Raw genomic sequence first — 26,858 nt, 5'->3', positions numbered from 1 at the left:
CTACATTGTAGAATAATAGTGAAGACATCAAAATTATGAAATAACACATATGGAATCATGGGGTAACCAAAAAAGTGTTAAACAAATCAAAATATATTTTAGATTTTAGATTCTTCAAAGTAGCCACCCTTTGCCTTGATGACAGCTTTGCACACTCTTGGCATTCTCTCAACCAGCTTCACCTGGAATGCTTTTCCAACAGTCTTGAAGGAGTTCCCACATATGCTGAGCACTTGTTGGCTGCTTTTCTTTCACTCTGCGGTCCAACTGATCCCAAAACATCTCAATTGGTTTGAGGTTGGGTGATTGTGGAGGCCAGGTCATCTGATGCAGCACACCATCACTCTCCTTATTGGTCAAATAGCCCTTACACAGCCTGGAGGTGTGTTGGGTCATTGTCCTGTTGAAAAACAAATGACAGTCCCACTAAGCGTAAACCAGATGGGATGGCGTATCGCTGCAGAATGCTGTGGTAGCCATCCTGGTTAAGTGTGCCTTGAATTCTAAATAAATCACTGACAGTGTCAACCCCAAACCATCACACCACCTCCACCATGCTTCACGGTGGGAACCACACATGCAGAGATCATCCGTTCACCTACTCTATGTCTCACAAAGACACAGCGGTTGGAACCAAAAATCTCCAATTTGGACTCATCAGACCAAATGACAGATTTCCACTGGTCTAATGTCCATTGCTCGTGTTTCTTGGCCCAAGCAAGTCTCTTCTTCTTATTGGTGTCCTTTAGTAGTGGTTTCTTTGCAGCAATTCAACCATGAAGGCCTGATTCACGCAGTCTCCTCTGAACAGTTGATGTTGAGATGTGTCTGTTACTTGAACTCTGTGAAGCATTTATTTGGGCTGCAATTTCTGAGGTGCAGTTAACTCTAATGAACTTATCCTCTGCAGCAGAGGTAACTTTGGGTCTTCCTTTCCTATGCCGGCCCTCATGAGAGCCAGTTTCATCATAGCGCTTGATGGTTTTTGCGAGTGCACTTGAAGAAACGTTCAAAATTCTTGAAATGTTCCGTGTTGACTGACCTTCATGTCTTAAAGTGATGATGGACTGTCATTTCTCTTTGCTTATTTGAGCTGTTCTTGCCATAATATGGACCTCGTTTTCTGTCTTCTGTATACCACCCCTACCTTGTCACAACACAACTGATTGGCTCAAACGCATTAAGAAGGAAGGATATTCCACAAATTAACTTTTAAGAAGGCACACCTGTTAATTGAAATGCATTCCAGGTGACTACCTCATGAAGCTGGTTGAGAGAATGCCAAGAGTGTGCAAAGCTGTCATCAAGGCAAAGGGTGGCTACTTTGAAGAATCTCAAATATAAAATATATTTTGATTTGTTTAACACTTTTTTGGTTACTACATGATACCATATGTGTCATTTCATAGTTTTGATGTCTTCAATATTATTCCACAATTTAGAAAATAGTAAAAATAAAGAAAAACCCTGGAATGAGTAGGCGTGTCAAAAGTTTTGACTGGTACTTTAGATGTCCAGCGTATGCGAACGTGAGCAGATTACATTCAAAACAATGGTCGGACATCTTGGACACAGTTCACTTACCCTACCGAGGAAGAAATTCCCATTGAGAGAAGCAACGGACTACTTTGGAAATAGGAAGGGGTGCTTTTATTTTATTTCATTCTTTCATTTGTCAGATGTCACTCTGACATGATGGATCGTGATTCCCTTTTATATGGCTGCTAAAAATGAAACAATGAGCAGGAAATTGAGGGACTTCCCAGCAAACCAGATTTATTTCTGTGAAAGTTCTCAGAACATTCGTCAGGTTGCGGCAAATGTTCTCATAACACAAAAACTGTCCAGTCCTTCTGATGATCATACAATGTTTGTATAAATGTTTGCCTGATGTTGCAAGAATGTTATCAGAACACATTTTTCTGTTCTTTAAAGGTTTCCCGAATGTTTCATTAGGTTAAAAGTTATAATTTTTTTGTGAATCTTAACCAATGTTCTGGGAATGTTCCCGGTTTGCTGGGTTGTCTCTATCTCAGAGATTAGTAGCCTGTCTAATGCAGGTCTCCTTTACTGCTAAGATTCCAAAGTAGAACTTGCAACAAAATCAGACATCTTGACATGTTCTAACAACTCCAGAGTGTGTGTGTGTGCTCCAACATCCCCAGAGCTGACGTCCGGATCAAATTACCCCTTAAAGTGCTGGCCATAGACTGGAGAATCATAAGAACGTCGTCAGGCTCTTAGGGAAAGAATTTCTAAGAAAGGATTAAAAAGAATCTCATCACATTTCTCTCTTTGCCTCTCGATTCCTCTGTCTATTTGAAACCTTCTCTTTCTCTCTCTTTCCCGCTCTCGTTCTCCCTCGTCTCTCTTTTTATGGCTGTCTTAGTTTCTTGTTGCATTTTATGAAAGCTTTGAAGTGTCTCGCACCTTTTGCATCGTTCGGTGCAGTGAGAGCTCTGGCTCTTTATACACCCTCTGTTTCCAGTTTGCCTTTGACCTCAACAGGTCACAGGGTGGTTGCCCAAATGTCAAGGCAGGGAGGGTGGCTTGGAGGTTAGCCACAGTCACATGACTGGTATGAACCATGAACCTCTGATCCAAACTCAGTGCTGTTCAGTGGTTCAAACCAAGGTCCAGTGCCTAACCTTGACAACTCTATCTAGTCCCCTTTAGAAGCTGTGTCCCTTCAAATCAAATCAAATGTAGTCACATACACATATTTGGCAGATATTATTGCGGGTTTAGCAAAATGCTTGTGTTCCTAGCTCCAACAGTGCAGTAGTAGCTAACAATTCACAACAATACACACAAATCTAAAAGTAAAATAATGGAATTAAGAAATATATAAATATTAGGACGAGCAATGTCGGAGTGGCATTGACTAAAATACAGTAGAATAGAATACACTGAATACAGTATATACATAGGAGATAAGTAAAGCAGTATGTAAACATGATTAAAGTGACTAGTGGTCCATTATTAAAGTGGCCATTGATTCCATGTCTATGTATAAAGGGCAGCAGCTTCTAAGGTGCAGGATTGAGTAACCGGGTGGTAGCCGGCTAGTGATGGCTATTTAACAGTCTGATGGCCTTGAGATAGAAGCAGTTTTTCAGTCTCTCGGTCCCAGCTTTGATGCACCTGTACTGACCTCGCCTTCTGGATGATAGCGGGGTGGACAGGCCGTGGCTCGGGTGGTTGATGTCCTTAATGATCTTTTTGGCCTTCCTGTGACATCGGGTGCTGTAGGTGTCCTGGAGGGCAGGCAGTGTGCCCCCGGTGATGCGTTGGGCAGACCGCACCACCTTCTGGAGAGCCCTGCGGTTGCGGGCGGTGCAGTTGCCGTACCAGGCGGTGATACAGCCCGACAGGATGCTCTCAATTGTGCATCTGTAAATGTTTGTGAGGGTCTTAGTGGCCAAGCCACATTTCTTCAGTCTCCTGAGGTTGAAGAGGCGCTGTTGCGCCTTCTTCACCACACTGTCTGTGTGAGTGGACCATTTCAGATTGTCAGTGATGTGTACGCCGAGGAACTTGAAGCTTTCCACCTTCTCCACTGCGGTCCCATCGATATGGATAGGGGCATGCTCCCTCTGCTGTTTCCTGAAGTCCACGATCAACTCCTTAGTTTTGTTGATGTTGAGTGAGATTATTTGACGAATACTTGACGAAACAAAACAAACTGGCAACAGACAAACAGAGAACACAGGTATAAATACACTGGGGATAATGGGGAAGATGGGCGACACCTGGAGGTGGGTGGAGACAATCACAAAGACAGGTGAAACAGATCAGGGTGTGACATCACTAGGCGGCTTCCACCCGGTTACGTAACGCTGCACCTTAGAGGCTGCTGTCCCATAAACAGTTGAAGTCGGAAGTCTACATCCACTTAGGTTGGAGTCATTAAAACTCGTTTTTCAACCACTCCACAAATGTCTTGTTAACAAACTATAGTTTTGGCAAGTCGGTTAGGACATCTACTTTGTGCATGACACAAGTCATTTTTCAAACAATTGTTTACAGACAGATTATTTCACTTATAATTCACTGTATCACAATTCCAGTGGGTCAGAAGTTTACATACACTAAGTTGTCTTTGCCTTTAAACAGATTGGAAAATTCCAGATTTCAAGGCCTACCTTCAAACTCAGTGCCTCTTTGCTTGACATCATGGGAAAATCAAAATAAATCAGCCAAGACCTCAGAAATAAAATTGTAGACCTCCACAAGTCTGGTTCATCCTTGGGAGCAATTTCCAAATGCCTGAAGGTACCACGTTCATCTGTACAAACAATAGTACGCAAGTATAAACACCATGGACCACGCAGCCGTCATACCGCTCAGGAAGGAGACGCGTTCTGTCTCCTAGAGATTAACGTACTTTGGTGCGAAAAGTGCAAATCAATCCCAGAACAACAGCAAAGGACCTTGTGAAGATGCTGGAGGAAACAGGTACAAAAGTATCTATATCCACAGTAAAACGAGTCCTATATCGACATAACCTGAAAGGCTGCTCAGCAAGGATGAAGCCACTGCTCCAAAACCGCCATAAAAAAGCCAGACTACTGTTTGCAACTGCACATGGGGACAAATATTGTACTTTTTGGAGAAATGTCCTCTGGTCTGATGAAACAAAAATAGAACTGTTTGGCCATAATGACCATCGTTATGTTTGGAGGAAAAAGGGGGTTGCTTGCAAGCTGAAGAACACCACCCCAACCGTGAAGCACGGGGGTGGCAGCATCATGCTGTGGGGGTACTTTGCTGCAGGAGGGACTGGTGCACATCACAATATAGATGGCATCATGAGGAAGGAAAATTATGTGGATATATTGAAGCAACATCTCAAGACATCAGTCAGGAAGTTAAAGCTTGGTCGTAAATGGGTCTTCCAAATGGACAATGACCCCAAGCATACTTCCAAAGTTGTGGCAAAATGGCTTAAGGACAACAAAGTCAAGGTATTGGAGTGGCCATCACAAAGCCCTGACCTTAATCCTATAGAATATTTGTGGCAGAACTGAAAAAGCGTGTGCGAGCAAGGAGGCCTACAAACCTGACTCAGTTACACCAGCTCTGTCAGGAGGAATGGGCAAAAATTCACCCAACTTATTGTGGGAAGCTTGTGGAAGGCTACCCGAAACGTTTGACCCAAGTTAAACAATTTAAAGGCAATGCTACCAAATACTAATTGAGTGTATGTAAACTTCTGACCCACTGGGAATGTGATGAAAGAAATAAAACCTGAAATAAATCATTCTCTCTACTATTATTCTGACATTTCACATTCTTAAAATAAAGTGGTGATCCAAACTGAGCTAAGACAGGGAATTTCTACTAGGATTAAATGTTAGGAATTGTGAAAAACGGAGTTTAAATGTATTTGGCTAAGGTGTATGTAAACTTCCGACTTCAACTGTACATAGACTTGAAATCACTGGCCACTTTAATAATGTAACACTAGTCACTCTAATAATGTTTACATATTTTTGCTTTACTCATCTTATATGTATATACTGTATTCTATTCTACTGTTTTTGTCTATGCTACTCCGACGTGGCTGGTTTTCCCTTTGTAATCCGTGATTGTCTGTAGACCCAGCCACATACGTCTCGTGTCTGAGCCGTTGAAATGCGACTCCACTTTGTCTCTGTACTGACGTTTTGCCCATTTGATTGACTTATGGAGGGAATAACTACACTTTTTGTATTCAACCATATTCCCAGTCACTTTGCCAAGGTTAAATGAGGTGGTTCACGCTTTCAAATGCTGCCATCTATCCACGTTTTCTGGTTTTGGTAGGTTTTAATAGTCACAGTGGGAACAACATTCCCTATACACTTCCTGATGAACTCAGTCACCGTGTCCGTGTATACGCTAATGTTATTCTCAGAGGCTACCCGGAACATATCCCAGTCCGCGTGATCAAAACAATCTTGAAGCATGGATTTCGATTGGTCAGACCAGCGTTGAATAGACCTTAGCACGGGTACTTCCTGTTTGAGTTTCTGCCTATAGGAAGGCAGGAGTAAAATGGAGTCGTGATCTGTTTCCCGAAGGAGGGCGGAGGAGGGCCTTGTAGGCATCTCGAAAGGGGGAGTAGCAGTGGTCGAGTGTTTTATCAGAGCGAATACTACAGTCAATGTGTTGATAGAACTTCGGTAGCGTTTTCCTCATATTTGCTTTATTAAAATCCCAAGCTACAATAAATGTGGCCTCAGGATATGTGGTTTCCATTTTGCATAAAGTCCAGTGTAGTTCCTTGAGGGACGTCGTGGTATCGGCTTGAGGGGGAATATACACGGCTGTGACTATAACCGTAGACAAATCTCTTGGGCGGTAATACGGTCGGCATTTGATTGTGAGGTATTCTAGGTTGGGTGAACAAAAGGGCTTGAGTTTCTGTATGATATCACAATCACACCATGAGTAGTTAATCATGAAACATACACCCACACCCACGAGCATTCTTTATTCCTGTCTGCGCGATATACTGAGAACCCAGCTGGCTGTATGGACGGGGACAGTATATCCCGAGAGAGCCATGATTCCGTGAAACAGAGTATGTTACAGTCCCTGATGTCTCTCTGGAAGGAGATCGTCGCCCTGAGCTCGTCTATGTTATTGTCCAGAGATTGAACATTAGCGAGTAATATACTCGGAAGCTGTGGATGGTGTGCACGCATCCTGAGTCGGACTAGAAGTCTACTCCGAATACCTCTTCTCTGCCAGCGGTGTCTTGGAGCAGCCTCAGGGATAAGTTAAATTGCCCTGGGGGGTACGAACAAATGATCCAATTCGGGAAAGTCGTATTCCTGGTCGTAATGCTGGTGAGTTACAGCCGCTCTGATATCCAAAAGTTATTTCCGGCTGTATGTAATAACACAAAAAAACGTTCTGGGCTAATAATGTAAGAAATAACACACAAAAACACAAAATACTGCAGACCTGCGATGTCTGTTGGCGACATTCAGTTTCAGTGGCTCTTCTAGAGGCAGTTTGATTGGTTCCCTCTACTGGGAGACACTTTTGCACTTGATGTGTGCCGTCCTGAAATCTGACTAGACAGACCGTTTCCCTGTGAGTTTTCAGCATCCCCCGCCTCTCAGCACCACATGACCAGTCTCAGTCTGTCGTCTGTTTCCACAGTTTCTATCTTCTCTTCCAGTCAGTGTTTAAAGAAACGATTATAGATAACCTTCTGAATTAAATGTGTACTATAGCCTACAGCCCTACAGCCAGTGCTGCTCCGTCTCCCTCCCACCGCAAAGCTGCTTCTAATTTGGTGTACTTTGGGTGAATTTCGACCGTTTCCTATTGACTCTCTTTCTCCTCCCGCCTGGTGTATGTGAGCGGTTTGTGTGAGCTACGTGCTCCTGAAGAGAACCCAGAGGAAGAGGGGGAGAAAACCACTTCCAGCTTGGATAAACGGCCAGCGGAGAGGTGGGGTTGTGGAGGGAACTGCATGTACATGTGTGGCGCTAGAAAGTTAGGCTGTACTGTGGTATTGGCAGGACAGTTGCCGCAATGTGAGTGCAACACGGCGCTCTAGTGTCAACTAGTGATAGTTACCCCTACCACGGTACAGGGTTTTAGAGAAATTTAGTTATCAGTGCCCTCAACTGTATCAATTCAGGCCAACGTTTAGGTGTAGTATGTATATCCCCTAATTCTTCCCATACTGCCCAGTGCCTGTCTCTCCACCTCTCCACCTCTTCACGCCTAAATCATCACAGCTTCCTCTCAGTATAGCCCAAACACACAACAGGCTAACCCCAGGGACACTCAGGAAATGCCTCTCTCTTTCACTCTTTCTCTACCCCATCTCTATATTTCTCTCTTATGCACACTGTCTTCCCTATCTCTTTTTTATTTTCCCTGTCTCGTTCTACCTGTTTATTTTCTCTCTCTGTTTGTAAAAGTAGGGCCGTTGTAAATGGATCAGTCATTTGGACGTAACTGTGGTCTCATGAGTACAGTGTAGAAACCGTCCATGTCCTGATTCCATGTCGTTGTGATATAATTGTGCTAAATGGTGTGTGTGTGTGTGTGCGTATGTGAGTTTGGCCATGTGTGTGGAACAGATCTTGCCTTAAGTACCTCCCTCCTAGCCATCTGTGAGGTCTGTAGACCATGTGGGTGAAGAGTCCTGATTGTTTTAATGTCACTGGTCATCTATCTGACCCTTAGCATGGGGACAATGTGGTGGACAGCAGGTAGGGATAGGTGGACATAGTGAGGATAGACATGGTTGATTGGCCCACACATTATTTTTTATTGATCTATAGGACCCTCCTCACTTCTTCTTCTTCTTCTTCTAATTCTTCTTCTTGGCTGAGCTCATGCGGCTGTCTCTCACACCCTCCCTCGCCCTTGATTTAGCTAACTAGCATAATTAGCAGTCAGTTGGTCGAGATGGCTTGTTCTCAGAGGTGCACAGTTTTAGCTTCTTTGTATAGCTAAATAAACAAATATAAAAGCTAGGTTTTAGCCAAAGTATAAACAACTGTTTCACAACTCCACTAGTTACTTTTGATAACCAAATGTATTGAGCTAGCTATGTGCCATTCCGTGCATCAAATGATAGGCTACGCTAGCTAGCACAACTAGCTTGTGTCCACAACTAGGTAGCTTATAACTTTACCCACCATCTCTCACATTACCCAAAGCCAACAGTACCGTGATAGCCTTTCTGCTGGAGCAATCCTTGAGTGGAAAGTAAATGGCAGCACTGCAAATAAATGCAATGCTAATTCGCGGTAAAGCCAAAATCAACTATCAACACTACTACCAAAGATTGATATAACTAACCCATGGTACTGCAATTTCTCCAGAATAATCAGTTTTTGCTGTCATTTGTCACTTGAGCCTGTAATGTGGAAATGTGTTGCGAGTGAGTCTTCCAAGATTGTCGCCAGAATATTGCCAAGGAGAAAGTAAGTCATTGATGTCATTTATGGCAATATACTTAATTAGTAGGTTGATAACAGAAATGGACATTGAAATATTTCAGTGAACAGATTTTATTTCAGGGTATAAGAGGAAGAGACATTGCAGGCTATCCAAAAGAAAACTATCATCCTCCCCCCTGGCAGATATTAGACCAAAAGCATTAGATGTAAAACCTGCATAAACAAGTCACGTCTCAGCGATCTGCTGTCTTATAGCAAGTGTTTGACACTTTAAAAAGCAAATGAAATGAATGTATATGGACCCCCCCCTCACCAAATTTAGATGCTGACCAACGAAAATAAAGTCATACATTTCTGTATACTTTCAACAATTTAGGGTAATAGAATGAACCAAGGTTCAGCACTATGGCTGTTTTTACACAGGCAACCCAATTCTGAACTATTGGCATAAACTATAATTGGGCAAAATACCAATTAATAGGAAAATAATCAGAATTGGGCTGCCTGTGGAAACACAACCTATGTGGCTTCATCAACCCTCCCTGAAGAAGGTGCTGAAATGTAGGTTATTTCCATTAAATCAGGGGTGTCAGACTCATTCCACGGAGGGCCTAGTGCACGTGTGAAACTCATTCCATTGAGGGCTGAGTGTCTGCTGGTTTTCACTCCTCCCTTGTACTTGATGAATTACGGTCACTAATTAGTAAAGAACTCCGCTCACCTGGTTGTCTTAATTGAAAGGATAAAACAAAAACCTGCATGGAATGAGTTTGACACCACTGTCGAGTGTCTGCAGGTTTTTGTTTTTTCCTTTCAACGAAGAATCCAGCCACTTGCTCATATGCAATTTAATAGTTAAGTGGAAGGGTACTGTTAGTTGTGAATTCAGACAAGAAAATGACCTTAATGTCTTCGTCAGTGAGGGCATCAATGCCGAGGTGGCGGTGGAGAGCAAGAGTTCTGGAAAATAGCAAGTAATAAAGTTCATTCTTTTTTATTGATCAAACGTTGTATTCCAATTGCAAAATGATGCATCAACTATGAGGTGGACTCCAATTACATACCTGTCATATGTCATCTTCATCACCACATACTCTTATTGTGGAGTTGACACTCTGCACTCCTCAACCTTATAGAATGTGAAAACATAGTACATTAGATATAACAAAATCAAATACTCTTCAACTTAATTTATAATAACAGCAATAGCACAGTTATAAAACTGGTTGTTTGGATCCTGGATGCTAATTGGTTGATAGCAGGGAGTTTTAGCACCACAATCCCCATATTCCACCGGTAATGCCTGTTAACAGTTCAGTTAGATTTATCAATGCGCATCCACTATCCCACAGCCCAGCCAGTCAATTTATAAACTTAATCTCCCCTGGAAAAAAGCGTCTAGAGAATATTTCTTCCCCATGCTACTAGCCTATCATTTGGTTTGGTACAGCAGTGTCACGTTTGTTGTGTAAAGGATCGGACCAAGGTGCAGCGTGGTATGCGTACATGTTTAATAATATAAATAAACACTTGACAAAATAACAAACGCAACTGAACGTGAAGTTCTAAACGCTAACAGCAACAAGCCTAAACAGAATCAGAAACAAGATCCCACAACTAAAGGTAGGCAAAATGGCTGCCTAAGTATGATCCCCAATCAGAGACAACGATGGACAGCTGCCTCTGATTGGGAACCACACCCGGCCAACATAGAAATAGAATAAACTAGATTCTATCCAAATCACACCCTGACCTAACCAAACAGAGAATACAGGTGATCTCTAAGGTCAGGGCGTGACAAGCAGAGGTTAATATAAGCCTATTGCAGTTGTTTTGTTTGTCATCTCCACCGTGCCATGCATATGAACGTGACGAGACTGAAAGCTTCTCTGATCCAGGCGAATTAATTTATCAGGATCATTATTGTAATGGATACAGATGAAGTTGGAAATGTAGATACACCTTAGCTAAATACATTTAAACTCAGCTTTTCACAATTACTGACATTTAATCCTAGTAAAAAGTCCCTGTCTTAGGTCAGTTAGGATCACCACTTTATTTTAAGAATGTGAAATGTCAGAATAATAGCAGATTTATTTAAGCTTTTATTTCTTTCATCAAATTACACTCAATTAGTATTTGGTAGCATTGCCTTTAAATTGTTTAACTTGGGTCAAACGTTTCGGGTAGCCTTCCACAAGCTTCCCACAATAAGTTGGGTGAATTTTGGCCCATTCCTCCTGACAGAGCTGGTGTAACTGAGTCAGGTTTGTAGGCCTCCTTGCTTGCACACACTTTTTCAGTTCTGCCCACAAATGTTCTATAGGATGAGGTCAGGGCTTTGTGATGGCCACTCCAATACCTTGACTTTGTTGTCCTTAAGCCATTTTGCCACAACTTTGGAAGTATGCTTGGGGTCATTGTCCATTTGGAAGACCCATTTGCGACCAAGCTTTAACTTCCTGACTGATGTCTTGAGATGTTGCTTCAATATATCCACATAATTTTCCTTCCTCATGATGCCATCTATTTTGTGAAGTGCACCAGTCCCTCCTACAGCAAAGCACCCCCACAGCATGATGCTGCCACCCCCGTGCTTCAGGGTTGGGATGGTGTTCTTTGGCTTGCAAGTGTCCCCCTTTTCCTCCAAACATAACGATGGTCATTATGGCCAAACAGTTCTATTTTTGTTTCATCAGACCAGAGGACATTTCTCCAAAAAGTACGATCTTTGTCCCATGTGCAGTTGCAAACCGTAGTCTGGCTTTTTTATGGCGGTTTTGGACCAGTGGCTTCTTCCTTGCTGAGCGGCCTTTCAGTTTATGTCGATATAGGACTCGTTTTACTGTGGATATAGATACTTTTGTACCTGTTTCCTCCAGCATCTTCACAAGGTCCTTTGCTGTTGTTCTGGGATTGATTTGCACTTTTCGCACCAAAGTACGTTAATCTCTAGGAGACAGAACGCGTCTCCTTCCTGAGCGGTATGACGGCTGCATGGTCCCATGGTGTTTATAGTTGCGTACTATTGTTTGTACAGATGAACGTGGTACCTTCAGGCGTTTGGAAATTGCTCCCAAGGATGAACCAGACTTGTGGAGGTATACAATTCTTTTTCTTAGGTCTTGGCTGATTTCTTTTGAGGTCAAGCAAAGAGGCACTGAGTTTGAAGCTAGGCCTTGAAATACATCCACAGGTACACCTCCAATTGACACAAATGATGCCTATCAGAAGTTTCTAAAGCCATGACATAATTTCCTGGAATTTTCCAAGATGTTTAAAGGCACAGTCAACTTAATGTATGTAAACGTCTGACCCACTGGAATTGTGATACAGTGAATTATAAGTGAAATAATCTGTCTGTAAACAATTGTTGGAAATATTACTTTTGTCATGCACAAAGTAGATGTCCTAACCGACTTGCCAAAACTATAATTTGTTAACAAGACACTTGTGGAGTGGTTGAAAAACGAGTTTTAATGACTCCAACCTAAGTGTATGTAAACTTCTGACTTCAACTGTATATCAAATAATTGGCAATAGAAACTATGGTAAAACAAATGAAAATGCACATAGTTTTCTGTCATTTCAGCTGCTTGATGTGATTGTGCAACGCTGTAATGCTGAATTCCAACAATACGGATTGAATTGGCTAGCTAGCAAAGGAGAAGTAATGTTAGCTTGTGATTACTTGTGACTGAGAAAGATAGAACGTTAACACTTACCTAGTAGAAAGTTTCCTTCAGCAGATGTTCCCAGTTACTGTTTTGAGATAGCCGTCTTCAACAAATATTGCAAAAAATCTCCTCACATCAACCCTTAGCACTTTGACGCGTGAGTCCGTATTGGCAGATGTAGCAAATACACGAGCCCACAGAACTGTTTTTTGAGGTCAAGGGAGGGTGTGAGAGAGAGACATCTGCACAAGCTCAGCCATCCACACGTGCGTGCAATTATTGAACTGGGAACATTTTCACGCTGTGAGAAATGTTATAACATGACGTCACATTCACAACACAATCAGAACGATTGGTAACTATTTCACACTGGGAAGATTTTTTCACCGGGCAGAGATATGGGCTTAAAGTGTGTGTGTGTGTGTGTGTGGACGTGTTAACTATAAACAAACAAAAATGTGACCAACTGGGGACATTTTGTTGATCCCCACAAGGTCAAATGCTATTTCTAGGGGGTTTAGGGTTAAGGTTAGAATTAGTGTTAGGGTTAGAATTAGGTTTAGGGTTAGGGTTAGGAGCTAGGGTTAGGGTTAAGGTTAGGTTTTCGGGTTAAGGTTAGGGTTAGGGGTTAGGGAAAATAAGATTTTGAATGGGACTGAATTGTGTGTCCCCACAAGGTTAGTTGTACAAGACTGTGTGTGTGTGCGTGTGTGTGTGAGTGTGTCTAGTGCTCTCCCTCTTTCCCATGTGTAATGATCCAAGGCATTGGAAACGCATGCATATTCTATCAGTACCAATGTGTTGTATTCTACACAACATGTAGTAGCATCTGTAGTGTTCAGTATTGTACCAGCTGCGAAGACTTATACTGTATACATTTCTCTTATGGTCGCTAGTTGTTCCACAGCTCGCTGATGTGAACACACAACAGCTTGTTTTACATATTACATGTGATGCATGTCCCTCGATGTCGCCACACACTCACATGCACACACTCACACTCACACACACACACACCTTTACATATTACATCTGATAAAACACATGATACACGTCCCCCGCTGTCTCTTGCCCTGCACGGCTTGTCTCTCTTGCTCACGTTACATATTAAAGTGGTGGATCGTATCTCCCTCCCTGTGACAGTGTGTGTGTGTGTGTGTGTGTGTGTGTGTGTGTGTGGTCGGTTGGTCCGTTCCTCATATGATTACATTAGAGAAGAGGTGGCTCCAACACTGCAGCTTCAGACTGCAGCCTGCAGCCTACTGCAAGACTGGAGACTCCAAATGAAAACCATTTTGTAGGCTACATTTAAAGCAATGAGCTAGCACACACACACACACAGCTAGCTGACCTGACTTCAATAAAAAAATATATGTTTCTGTCCTCATAAATTATACCAGGTTCCAGGAAGAGAGTGTTTGTACTTCAGAGAGAAAACATTAATGCAAGTGAACTGCTTGTTTTAATGTATTTAGACTCAAGTGATTTAATGAATATTTGGACCAACATACAGTCAGTAAACAAGCACTAAACAAGCACTAAAAAAGTAATCAGTGATGTGTGCGTAGTACGATATTGATTACTATCAGCAACACACTTTGTACAGATGATAGCAAAGTGACTCACTCCAACTGACTAGCCAGTTGCACTAGTTTCTGTTTGCTATGGGATTTGATTGACGAATAACAAGTCTGTTTGATTCACCAGAAGGAAAGCAGAGGTCACTATGAATCATGCAGTAGCACTAATATTCACCGTCATGACAGTTCTACACTCACACTGTCCTTTAATATCCCAAAGAGATTGGCAATATAACAGGTAAACATACATGGACAAGCACACAAACACACACACACACACACACACACACACACACACACACACACAATGGGTCACATCTACTGTATGTGTCAAATTGACCCAGAACACATTTTTGAACATAATGCAAGGGTAAGTTGAACCTTAGGGAATTCCACGTGGGGCCGGGGGCCAGAAAAAAGATTGAGGGGTTGCTCGCTAATAGATGTATAATTGAGTTTGAGCTGATGATGTACGGAAGAATGTAATCTAATCAGTCAACCAACATGCTCCCAACGAACCAACCAACACTGCTCTGATCTGCTCTGCTCTCCATGCAGATTGATCTATAGACAGGCAGGCCCTTGAGCAAGCTACACATATTCCTGAGTAGGGTTGCAAAATTAAATACATTCCCTGGTTTTCTCGAAATCCCAGTTGGAGGATTCCACCCAGGATTTCTGAAAAACCAGGGAATTTATTGAAAGTTGAAAGGCTATATAACATGATGTCATCACAGCCTATTTCCACTTTAATAGCATTTATTTTTTCAACATTTATGTTTAAACTCAGTCAAGCCACAGGTTGACTTTTCAAAACCCATTAGAAAGAAACCCACTGGCTCAAAAGTTTGCTTTTGTTCACTCTGAATGACTGCGGTATCACTCAGACCACAGGGGTTGTTATGAGAACTTATTCCGGGGTTCTGGAGGTTCTATATGAACTCATTCAATATCACAATCTTTGTGTTTCCGTTCCAATAACATCGAAATAGAAATAAAGTGGCCACTCAGAACCACTGTAGGATGAGTATGTGGACACAGTAATTGCATGCCAACGATTTTCTACTGTTTGCCCGGATTTTAGTTCATTCAGTACCTTTAATTCATTCACTCAGGAAATGGGTTTTGAATGCTCTACCATTACCATCCTGTCCCATACTAAAACTTGAACCCTCTTATTCTTTCTGCAAAACAGTTTTCCATCAGGGACTAATAAAGAACTAATACTTCTTCATCATCTTCTTCTGTTGTGTCTCTGCAGCCATCGAGACCCAGAGCACCAGTTCTGAGGAGCTGGTCCCAAGCCCCCCGTCCCCCCTGCCCCCGCCCCGCGTCTACAAGCCCTGCTTCGTGTGCCAGGACAAGTCCTCGGGGTACCACTATGGCGTCAGCGCCTGCGAGGGCTGCAAGGTAAGACAATGCTCCATACCGACATATACACCAAAACCATCAACATACACACCAAAACCATCAACATACACACCACAACCAGCAACATACACACCACAACCATCAACATACACACCACAACCAGCAACATACACACCAAAACCATCAACATACACACCACAACCATCAACATACACACCACAACCATCAACATACACACCACAACCATCAACATACACACCACAACCATCAACATACACACCAAAACCGTCAACATACACACCACAACCATCAACATACACACCACAACCATCAACATACACACCACAACCAGCAACATACACACCACAACCAGCAACAATAACACCAAAACCATCAACATACACACCAAAACCATCAACATACACACCACAACCAGCAACATACACACCACAACCAGCAACATACACACCACAACCAGCAACATACACACCACAACCATCAACATACACACCACAACCAGCAACATACACACCACAACCAGCAACATACACACCAAAACCATCAACATACACACCAAAACCATCAACATACACACCACAACCAGCAACATACACACCACAACCAGCAACATACACACCACAACCAGCAGACCTCTAGGGCCAGACGTTTTCCTCACCACTTGACCTAACCAGAAATGAAAACTTTGTCCTGGTCAGGTCACTTGGTGAGGAAAAACTTCTGCTTGATGTTGCCCACAGTCTATCAATGCAGCTGTACCTGACTGTGCATACTGCATACATACAGAGCGCTCAAACAGTATATCAACGTGTGCGTACAGAACATACAACCCGTTGGTTAACACTCCAGTCCAGTGTGGTTCTGGAGGCTGAATATGCATCTTCATTCTCTCTCTCCTGCTGTAATCAGAAGGCTGGAATGTCTGGAATCCTTTGGAATTTAGGCCTGGGGGGAAGAGGGGGTGAGGAGAGGGGGAGAAGGGGGAGGGTGGTGATCAGCTGTCTCACTGGGGTCAGGGTCAGGTCTCTCTGGCCCTCCCATCCAGCCATGAATCCAACGCTATTTACATTTAACATTTTAGTCATTTAGCAGACTCTCTTATCCAGAGCGACTTACTGTAGTGCATACATTTTCATTCGTACTGGTCCCCTGTGGGAATCGAACCCACAACCCTGGCGTTGCAAGTGCCATGCTCTACCAACTAAGCCCAGCTTATGTCTGGTGTGACCCCGTACCTCCAGCCCCGCGACCTGATAATACCACCTAGAGTCAGACATACTGCAAATATATACAGTACCATGGAGGTATAGCTGCATTAAAGTTAGAACATAGCTACAGAAATATGGGGAAATCAATAGAAAACACAAACAAATGCATGCAATCACACACACACATACACACACATCAATAGAAAACACACGCACACACACACCAAAGATAACTATTTAATGGGGCTAAGCACATTCCTTCTACTACTGCACCCTGACTGGACTGCAGATGGTGTCAGCTCTGAAATAAAAGGACAGATGTGGGTTTACTTGCAAGCAGAATGAAACAGCCAGCTAGCTCGCTCTCTGTCTCTGTCTCTGTCTCTCTCTCTCTCTGTCTCTCTCTCTCTCTCTCTCTCTCTCTCTCTCTCTCTCTCTCTCTCTCTCTCTCTCTTTCTCTCTCTCTATCCTCTCTCTTCTCTCTCTCTCTCTCTCTCTCTCTCTCTCTCTCTCTATCCTCTCTCTTTCTCTTTCTCTCTCTCTCTCTCTCTACAGTGATTCTGAGAATATGGGATATGGCGTAACGTGGTGGGGTGATTTAAATCCATACATACAGTACATCTATCCTCTCTTTCTCTCTCTCTCTCTCTCTCTCTCTCTCTCTCTCTCTCTCTCTCTCTCTCTCTCTCTCTCTCTCTCTCTCTCTCTCTCTCTCTCTCTCTACAGTGATTCTGAGAATATGGGATATGGCCTAATGTGGTGGGGTGATTTAATTCCATACATACAGTACATCTATCCTCTCTTTCTCTCTCTCTGTCTGTCTCTCTGTCTGTCTGTCTGTCTGTCTGTCTGTCTGTCTGTCTGTCTGTCTGTCTGTCTGTCTGTCTGTCTCTCTCTCTCTCTCTCTCTCTCTCTCTCTCTCTCTCTTTCTCTCTCTCTATCCTCTCTCTTTCTCTCTCTCTCTCTCTCTCTCTCTCTATCCTCTCTCTTTCTCTTTCTCTCTCTCTCTCTCTCTCTACAGTGATTCTGAGAATATGGGATATGGCGTAACGTGGTGGGGTGATTTAAATCCATACATACAGTACATCTATCCTCTCTTTCTCTCTCTCTCTCTCTCTCTCTCTCTCTCTCTCTCTCTCTCTCTCTCTCTCTCTCTCTCTCTCTCTCTCTCTCTCTCTCTCTCTCTCTCTCTCTCTCTCTCTCTCTCTCTCTCTCTCTCTCTCTCTCTCTCTCTCTCTCTCTCTCTCTCTCTCTCTCTCTCTCTCTCTTGAATTGATGGTATAATAGCTTTGATTTCTGTGACATCTTGACTCAGAGGGATTAAGCCAGAGATTAAGGCTTTTTCTGTGTTGTATTCCTGTCTCCATGGCGAGGGCATTGTTGTCATGGGGTGTGAGGGCCGAGCCTCTCCATTGGACAGAGTCAATTGAGCGTACTCTCTCTCTCCACAGCTGTAGGGTTTTAGATACTAAAGCACCGCACTCTCTGTCTCTCTATCTCTCTCTCCCTCTCGCTCTCTCTCCCTCTCCCTCACCCTCTCTCTCGCCCTCTCCCTCACATTAAAGGGCCCTCTACTGCCCTGTGAATGATCGAATTACACCAGCAAACACACACACACAGCTTGTGCCGTGTGTGTGTGTATGTGTTTATGTGTACATGTCACTCATCTTATAACAGGATGCTTCAGCTCACAGTCAAAGCTGGAGATAGAGATGGAGTACAAAGACGCAAGCTTCTTCGGATTCCTACATAGAAATATTGTAATGTCACACGCACACACACACATACACACACACATGCATGCAAGCTCACACACGCAGGCCCCCATGCCCACACAATCAAGCACGCACACACACACACACAGACAGACACACACACAGACACAGACACACACAAACACACTCACATACACACACATACACTTGCACGCCAATACATTCACATTACAGTCAAGCTGCCCAGATGTCCAGTTATTATGACTTCAGTTCAACCCAGTTCAGCTCCTGTCGGAGCACTGACTTCTGGATCTGTCTAACTTGATTTAAAGATGTCCAGTCTTACAACAGACAGAGCCTTACCTACCAACACTGCTACTTTTTTGGCCAGGGCTCACTGAAAAAATGAGATGTCAATCTCAATGTGTCTACCCTGGTTTTATAAAGGATACATACAAAGTAAAGACATGCCTGTTGAATTCCCCTTGAACAGAAGTGCCCTTAGATACACCCACTTCTCACGCTGTGCGTCGTTCATTAGATGACTACGCTGACTACATACTGTATACATGTAATGGGAGAGATGAGAGAGAAACACCAGCAGACGAGAGAGAGACACGCCACAAGAGAAAACACAGACTACGGCAGATGTGATCCACGTCTTTTAGCCGTTTTCACGCCAGAACACACTCAACTCATTTACATCATTTGACACCAGCAGCGCTCGCCTTTGTTTGATATCTTGAAGAGAGCTGATTTGAATTGGTAAAATGGCGAGCAGACATATGGGCTCCCATAAGTACATGCATATGCAGTGGTAGCGGTGAGCTAGGGGGGTTATGCTACTTCTTAAGGGTATTCAGTGAAAGTCAAGACGTCTCAAACCAAAGGCCGCCCCCTCTACTGTTCAGACGTGACAGTTGTGTCCTACACCTTTGTGACATCATCCCTCTGGGGGTTCTGAAACTGTCCCCACAGAGAGCAATGAGGACCAACTCAACACAGCGCATAGCAATGCACCAGATCTGGGTCAAATACCTTTGAATACTTGAAACAGTGAAACAAAAAACACAAAAAAAGTTTATTTTACCATACAGTTGCTTGGAGTTTGCACTTTTGGGAACTATTCTGATTGTTCAATAGTGGGGAAAACTAAAGAAAGAATAACGTTAATTATTTGAAGGTGTTTGAGCTATGTATTTGACCTATATCTGTAGAGCACATAAACTTGAAGACATAATTAACATAATGTACCAGAGTTCCCAAGGGCAATAGACTAGGCCTAGGGCCTCTTTCTCCTACAAACCCATAAGATGAATAAAAATCACATTGTCTGCTCTCTGTCAGTAGAAAGGATAGCGTCACTGCCTCTGAGAAAATAAGAATAACCTATAGTGAAGAGAAGAAGAACAGAAGAATACACTATAGGGCTGAGATACACAGAGAACGCTTTACTTTTATGTCCCTACTTTAGTTCAGTGTACGGCACAGGAAGCTGATGGTGTTCAGTATGGATTACAAAAAATATACCTTTTGAATCTAGAAGGACATCATATAACAAATGGTAGAGAATCACAATAGCATCATCTCAGGTCTCAATTTAGGATATTGGGTTTTGTCAATGCCCATGACAAAGGCTATAGATTTTTCAAGTAGACTCATATCTCTACGGCTATAAAAGACTACAGCTTTTATAGATTGGACCTGGTCTGGGTCTGCATCACTTCCAATCCCCCATATGTTTTTTTTATTTTCTCACATATACATATATATATATATATATATATATACAGTGGGGAAAAAAAGTATTTAGTCAGCCACCAATTGTGCAAGTTCTCCCACTTAAAAAGATGAGAGAGGCCTGTAATTTTCATCATAGGTACACGTCAACTATGACAGACAAAATTAGATTTTTTTCCCCCGAAAATCACATTGTAGGATTTTTAATGAATTTATTTGCAAGTTATGGTGGAAAATAAGTATTTGGTCAATAACAAAAGTTTCTCAATACTTTGTTATATACCCTTTGTTGGCAATGACACAGGTCAAACGTTTTCTGTAAGTCTTCACAAGGTTTTCACACACTGTTGCTGGTATTTTGGCCCATTCCTCCATGCAGATCTCCTCTAGAGCAGTGATGTTTTGGGGCTGTCGCTGGGAAACACGGACTTTCAACTCCCTCCAAAGATTTTCTATGGGGTTGAGATCTGGAGACTGGCTAGGCCACTCCAGGAACTTGAAATGCTTCTTACGAAGCCACTCCTTCGTTGCCCGGGCGGTGTGTTTGGGGTCATTGTCATGCTGAAAGACCCAGCCACGTTTAATCTTCAATGCCCTTGCTGATGGAAGGAGGTTTTCACTCAAAATCTCAAGATACATGGCCCCATTCATTCTTTCCTTTACACGGATCAGTCGTCCTGGTCCCTTTGCAGAAAAACAGCCCCAAAGCATGATGTTTCCACCCCCATGCTTCACAGTAGGTATGGTGTTCTTTGGATGCAACTCAGCATTCTTTGTCCTCCAAACACGACGAGTTGAGTTTTTACCAAAAAGTTATATTTTGGTTTCATCTGACCATATGACATTCTCCCAATCCTTTTCTGGATCATCCAAATGCACTCTAGCAAACTTCAGACGGGCCTGGACATGTACTGGCTTAAGCAGGGGGACACGTCTGGCACTGCAGGATTTGAGTCCCTGGCGGCGTAGTGTGTTACTGATGGTAGGCTTTGTTACTTTGGTCCCAGCTCTCTGCAGGTCATTCACTAGGTCCCCCCGTGTGGTTCTGGGATTTTTGCTCACCGTTCTTGTGATCATTTTGACCCCACGGGGGTGAGATCTTGCGTGGAGCCCCAGATCGAGGGAGATTATCAGTGGTCTTGTATGTCTTCCATTTCCTAATAATTGCTCCCACAGTTGATTTCTTCAAACCAAGCTGCTTACCTATTGCAGATTCAGTCTTCCCAGCCTGGTGCAGGTCTACAATTTTGTTTCTGGTGTCCTTTGACAGCTCTTTGATCTTGGCCATAGTGGAGTTTGGAGTGTGACTGTTTGAGGTTGTGGACAGGTGTCTTTTATACTGATAACAAGTTCAAACAGGTGCCATTAATACAGGTAACGAGTGGAGGACAGAGGAGCCTCTTAAAGAAGAAGTTACAGGTCTGTGAGAGCCAGAAATCTTGCTTGTTTGTAGGTGACCAAATACTTATTTTCCACCATAATTTGCAAATAAATTCATTAAAAATCCTACAATGTGATTTTCAGGATTTTTTTTTCTCAGTTTGTCTGTCATAGTTGACGTGTACCTATGATGAAAATTACAGGCCTCTCTCATCTTTTTAATTGGGAGAACTTGCACAATTGGTGGCTGACTAAATACTTTTTTTCCCCACTGTATATATATATATACATACACATATACAGTGGGGAGAACAAGTATTTGATACACTGCCGATTTTGCAGGTTTTCCTACTTACGAAGCATGTAGAGGTCTGTAATTTTTATCATAGGTACACTTCAACTGTGAGAGACGGAATCTAAAACAAAAATCCAGAAAATCACATTGTATAATTTTTAAGTAATTAATTTGCATTTTATTGCATGACATAAGTATTTGATCACCTACCAACCAGTAAGAATTCCGGCTCTCACAGACCTGTTAGTTTTTCTTTAAGAAGCCCTCATGTTCTCCACTCATTACCTGTATTAACTGCACATGTTTAAACTCGTTACCTGTATAAAAGACACCTGTCCACAAACTCAATCAAACAGACTACAACCTCTCCACAATGGCCAAGACAAGAGAGCTGTGTAAGGACATCAGGGATAAAATTGTAGACCTGCACAAGGCTGGGATGGGCTACAGGACAATAGGCAAGCAGCTTGGTGAGAAGGCAACAACTGTTGGCGCAATTATTAGAAAATGGAAGAAGTTCAAGATGACGGTCAATCACCCTCGGTCTGGGGCTCCATGCGAGATCTCACCTCGTGGGGCATCAACAATCATGAGGAAGGTGAGGGATCAGCCCAGAACTACACGGCAGGACCTGGTCAATGACCTGAAGAGAGCTGGGACCACAGTCTCAAAGAAAACCATTAGTAACACACTACGCCGTCATGGATTAAAATCCTGCAGCGCACGCAAGGTCCCCCTGCTCAAGCCAGCGCATGTCCAGGCCCGTCTGAGGTTTGCCAATGACCATCTGGATGATCCAGAGGAGGAATGGGAGAAGGTCATGTGGTCTGATGAGACAAAAATAGAGCTTTTTGGTCTAAACTCCACTCGCCGTGTTTGGAGGAAGAAGAAGGATGAGTACAACCCCAAGAACTCCATCCCAACCGTGAAGCATGGAGGTGGAAACATCATTCTTTGGGGATGCTTTTCTGCAAAGGAGACAGGATGACTGCACCGTATTGAGGGGAGGATGGATGGGGCCATGTATCGCGAGATCTTGGCCAACAACCTCCTTCTCTCAGTAAGAGCATTGAAGATGGGTCGTGGCTGGGTCTTCCAGCATTACAAAGACCCGAAACACACAGCCAGGGCAACTAAGGAGTGGCGCCGTAAGAAGTATCTCAAGGTCCTGGAGTGGCCTAGCCAGTCTCCAGACCTGAACCCAATAGAAAATCTTTGGAGGGAGCTGAAAGTCCGTATTGCCCAGCGACAGCCCCGAAACCTGAAGGATCTGGAGAAGGTCTGTATGGAGGAGTGAGCCAAAATCCCTGCTGCAGTGTTTGCAAACCTGGTCAAGACCTACAGGAAACGTATGATCTCTGTAATTGCAAACAAAGGTTTCTGTACCAAATATTAAGTTCTGCTTTGCTGATGTATCAAATACTTATGTCATGCAATAAAATGCAAATTAATTACTTAAAAATCATACAATGTGATTTTCTGGATTTTTGTTTTAGATTCCGTCTCTCACAGTTGAAGTGTACCTATGATAAAAATTACAGACCTCTACATGCTTTGTAAGTAGGAATACCTGCAAAATCGGCAGTGTATCAAATACTTGTTCTCCCCACTGTATATACACATACATACATATATATATATATATATATATATACATACATATCCTTTGGATCTTCTTTGTTGGGCTGTCTGAAAAGCTTCAAGCTTAATTGAAAAAGGATAGATATATTTGTTTGTTCAGTGAATAGTGCAAGGATGATTCAATGACAAAGTTCACAGAGCATTATATCCTTGTGATATAACCTTTCGAGTGCTGCGCCTCAATTAGTGAGCCTGTGTGTCTACAGAAAAACATCTGGTGAACAATACAGAGTAGTTACCTAAATCTACCCTCTATTTGTAGCAAACAACGCAGAGTTTGGGTGAGGCATAAAGATACATATAAGGGGTAATCAATGAGGGGCTATGCGTTCTCTGGAAAATAAGGCATGACGTGGAAGGTGTGTTCCATGATGCGTTAGCTGAGTTTTCCAGAGAGTGCATAGTGCCCTGAGTTGATTATCCCTTTAATACTATGGCTATAGTTCAACATATTTGCCGCTATAATTTGGCAACATCCACTGAAGTAGCTAGCAAGTTTACTAACTAGCTAGATAGCTACAGTAGTTGCCTTGGTAACTAAATTAACAGACTTGCTAGCTTAGCTAACCAAACCATCATCCTAGCTTGCTATTATGAAAATCTAATTCAACATTGGCAATAATGTTTTCAATTCGACTGTTGCTTTCAAAGCATCTAAAAATTTGAACATGTAAGAATGAACTTCATAGCCATTGAATTATACCGTGCAATTATACGGTGTGTTATAGGGAATTATAGAACGGGTGGGTCTAATCCTGAATGCTGATTGGTTAAACGCACATTCCAGCCGGTGTCTATTCCACAAGTTACTACTGGCTAAATCAAGGACGTTAAAATGCCTATTCACTCTGTTCCATCTGACTGCGCAATCCACTGTCTCATCAGCCCAGCCAGGCAATTTATAAACTTGATCTCCACTATAAAAAGCATCTAGACATTATCTCACATTTCTTTTCGTTTTCAACAGCGGAGATTTGTATAAATCTTGCTATCTGTCTCTCCAACATTTGCAACATTGTTTCAATATTCAAATTCGATCTCCAGCCGTCCCATAGTAATGAACGTGTCGGGAGTCAGGACGAGACAGACAGGCAGGCAGCGTTTCTCAGCCAGTCGAAATCATGAATCAGCTGGCATAATTTTTATGGATACATACAAAGAAATGTAAATTGAAAAAAGGTAGTTTGCAGGCTTTCCAGCTTCAGTTTGAAGTGATTGTGTTAGCTGTGTTGTTGGCTAGCTCCTCTGAACAACAGTGTCCTGACAAGTGAGCACATTTTCTATGCCAGGCGAAATCACGCCTCATTAGCTCATTGTTATGGATGCACTTTTTGACATGACTGTAAGTTAGCCATAGTTGGCTAGCTACCAAGCAACGGAATAGAACGTTGCCAGCCAGTATGGCAATGGAACATTTAGAATGAACGACTGTCCATAGATACAGAACAAAAAGACTGAACGACTGAGTTGTGTCTCTGGCAACCGAACAGATAGAATGAACGACCAGCCGGTTGGGTAGCAACCCTAGATTTGTGTTGGGATAATATCTTGTGGAAGGATGAAATAGTATGAATAAATTCATAAAAATAAAGTTTTTAATGAAAATATGTCAATCATTATTTGAATATGTTGGTAGCCCGTTGTATAAAAGTGATAATGCCCTCGAAACCAGTGTTTGGAGGATATATTGGCACGGTCGACTTCGTCTCGGGCCTAACAACACCCATGCCAATATGTCCTCCAAACACCGGCTTCTCTGGCATTATCACTTAATTAGCTTGGAAATTGTATACTATTTACTCTGAAATTAGTATTCAACAATGCCATGGTATAATGTGTTCTAATACTATTTCTATGAGGTAAGGATTGTATTATATCACTAAACCCCACTTAATAACATGTATAGAATGTTCACCCCAATGTTCCGCCCCAACATTCTGATTCAATGTTCCGCCACAATGTTCCTAAAGCTCCAGGAATCGAACCTTTTAACATGTTGTCATATCTGACAGTTCCTTGGCATGGATGGGAATAGTTTTGGAATGAACCCTGTTCCTCTGTTCCGGTCTTTTCTTCTCCTTAGTGCCGTAGCATTCTGCATAATAGGATTGGTTTGGTTGAACCAGTTTGACGAGCAGAGAGAGGTTAAGCAGGGGTTTTCAACCTGTGGTCTGCGGTGGTCCGCAAATTTCTATTCTTTGTAAGAATTGTTTTCTTCCAAAAATAATAACAGTTGGGAGTATTAATGGTATTATAAGCAATTTTACATTACATTTCACAATGCAAACTGTTAATAATAATATTAATAATAGGCATTTATTCTGTTACATTCAGTGATCAAATCTACTCTAAATTTGACCGCCAAGATATTTAATGTTAAAACATTCTGCGATTCTGTGATGGTGGTCTTCAATAACTTTTGACTGTGATTTGGTGGTCTCCAGAACGGAAGATTGGGAACTGCTAAGTTAGAGGAGTCCCTCTGGATGTCACACACACAGTGTGCTGCTCCAGTCTCCCCTGGTCTCCCAGGCTCCAACTTGTCCTCTGTGTGTTTTGAATGTCTTTATTTACCTCCAGTTGTCTGATGATAATGTTGGGGAATGATCTAAAGACCTGTTAGGGTGACAGTTCATTGCAGAGGGAGAGAGAGAGAACAGCGAAAAGGGAAAACGGCAAAGAGAGGCCTTGGAGCTGTCTGGCTCTCTGTTCTGCCTGCCTGTCATAATAATGTCTAAACTACTCTCAGAGCAGGACAGAAGCTACTAACACACACACACACACACGTAAACACACACGTACAGACACTGCTAACACACAGTCCGTAATGTGATTTGTCAACGTTCTACAACATGAAAGTGCCTCACTTCTAATAGAGGCAGAAATCAAACGCAGGAGGTCAATGTGGCTCAGCACACAGAGAGGTGTGACGGAAGATGGATTTGATTATGTTAAACAATGAAGGGATGCCGTTTTCTCTTCCTTTTTCCTTTTGAAATCCCTCGTTCACCTGGTTGAGTTCATTTGTCTCTTTTGTTAGTGGATCAAAATTTGACCAGTGTTGTCACAGCAAAATAATCCTGCAGCAACAGGATTTTAATGTTTAGTCCATAATGTTGCTTTTATCGGTGGTTAGGCTATTAGCTGGACAAAAGTAGGCTGCATGAAAAGTGCAATACTGTTAATATAACTGTGTGTTAGTGCGGGTTTTCTGTGAATTTATGTAAAATTATGCATTAAATGCTCAGCAACAACAAAGTGATAAAATTAAGGTCCTACATATTTACATTATTCACAAACCTCACTTTTGTGTTT

General features: G+C 42.5%; 1 protein-coding gene across 2 annotated transcripts in view; it reads left to right on the top strand.

Moving 5' to 3' along the window:
- Nucleotides 1-26,858, top strand: part of LOC121571919 (retinoic acid receptor beta-like) — a 225,515-nt gene that overhangs the window by 130,450 nt on the left and 68,207 nt on the right. For both annotated transcript variants that reach the window (XM_041883715.2, XM_041883716.2), the window contains one exon: nt 15,437-15,585. In XM_041883715.2, the coding sequence (XP_041739649.1) occupies nt 15,437-15,585 (149 nt within the window). The remainder of the gene's footprint in view (nt 1-15,436; nt 15,586-26,858) is intronic.

Source organism: Coregonus clupeaformis, chromosome 8, assembly GCF_020615455.1.
Source record: "Coregonus clupeaformis isolate EN_2021a chromosome 8, ASM2061545v1, whole genome shotgun sequence".
Taxonomy (NCBI): Eukaryota; Metazoa; Chordata; class Actinopteri; order Salmoniformes; family Salmonidae; genus Coregonus; species Coregonus clupeaformis.
Note: the sequence above shows the minus strand (reverse complement) of the source record. Positions and strands in the feature narration are given on the sequence as shown.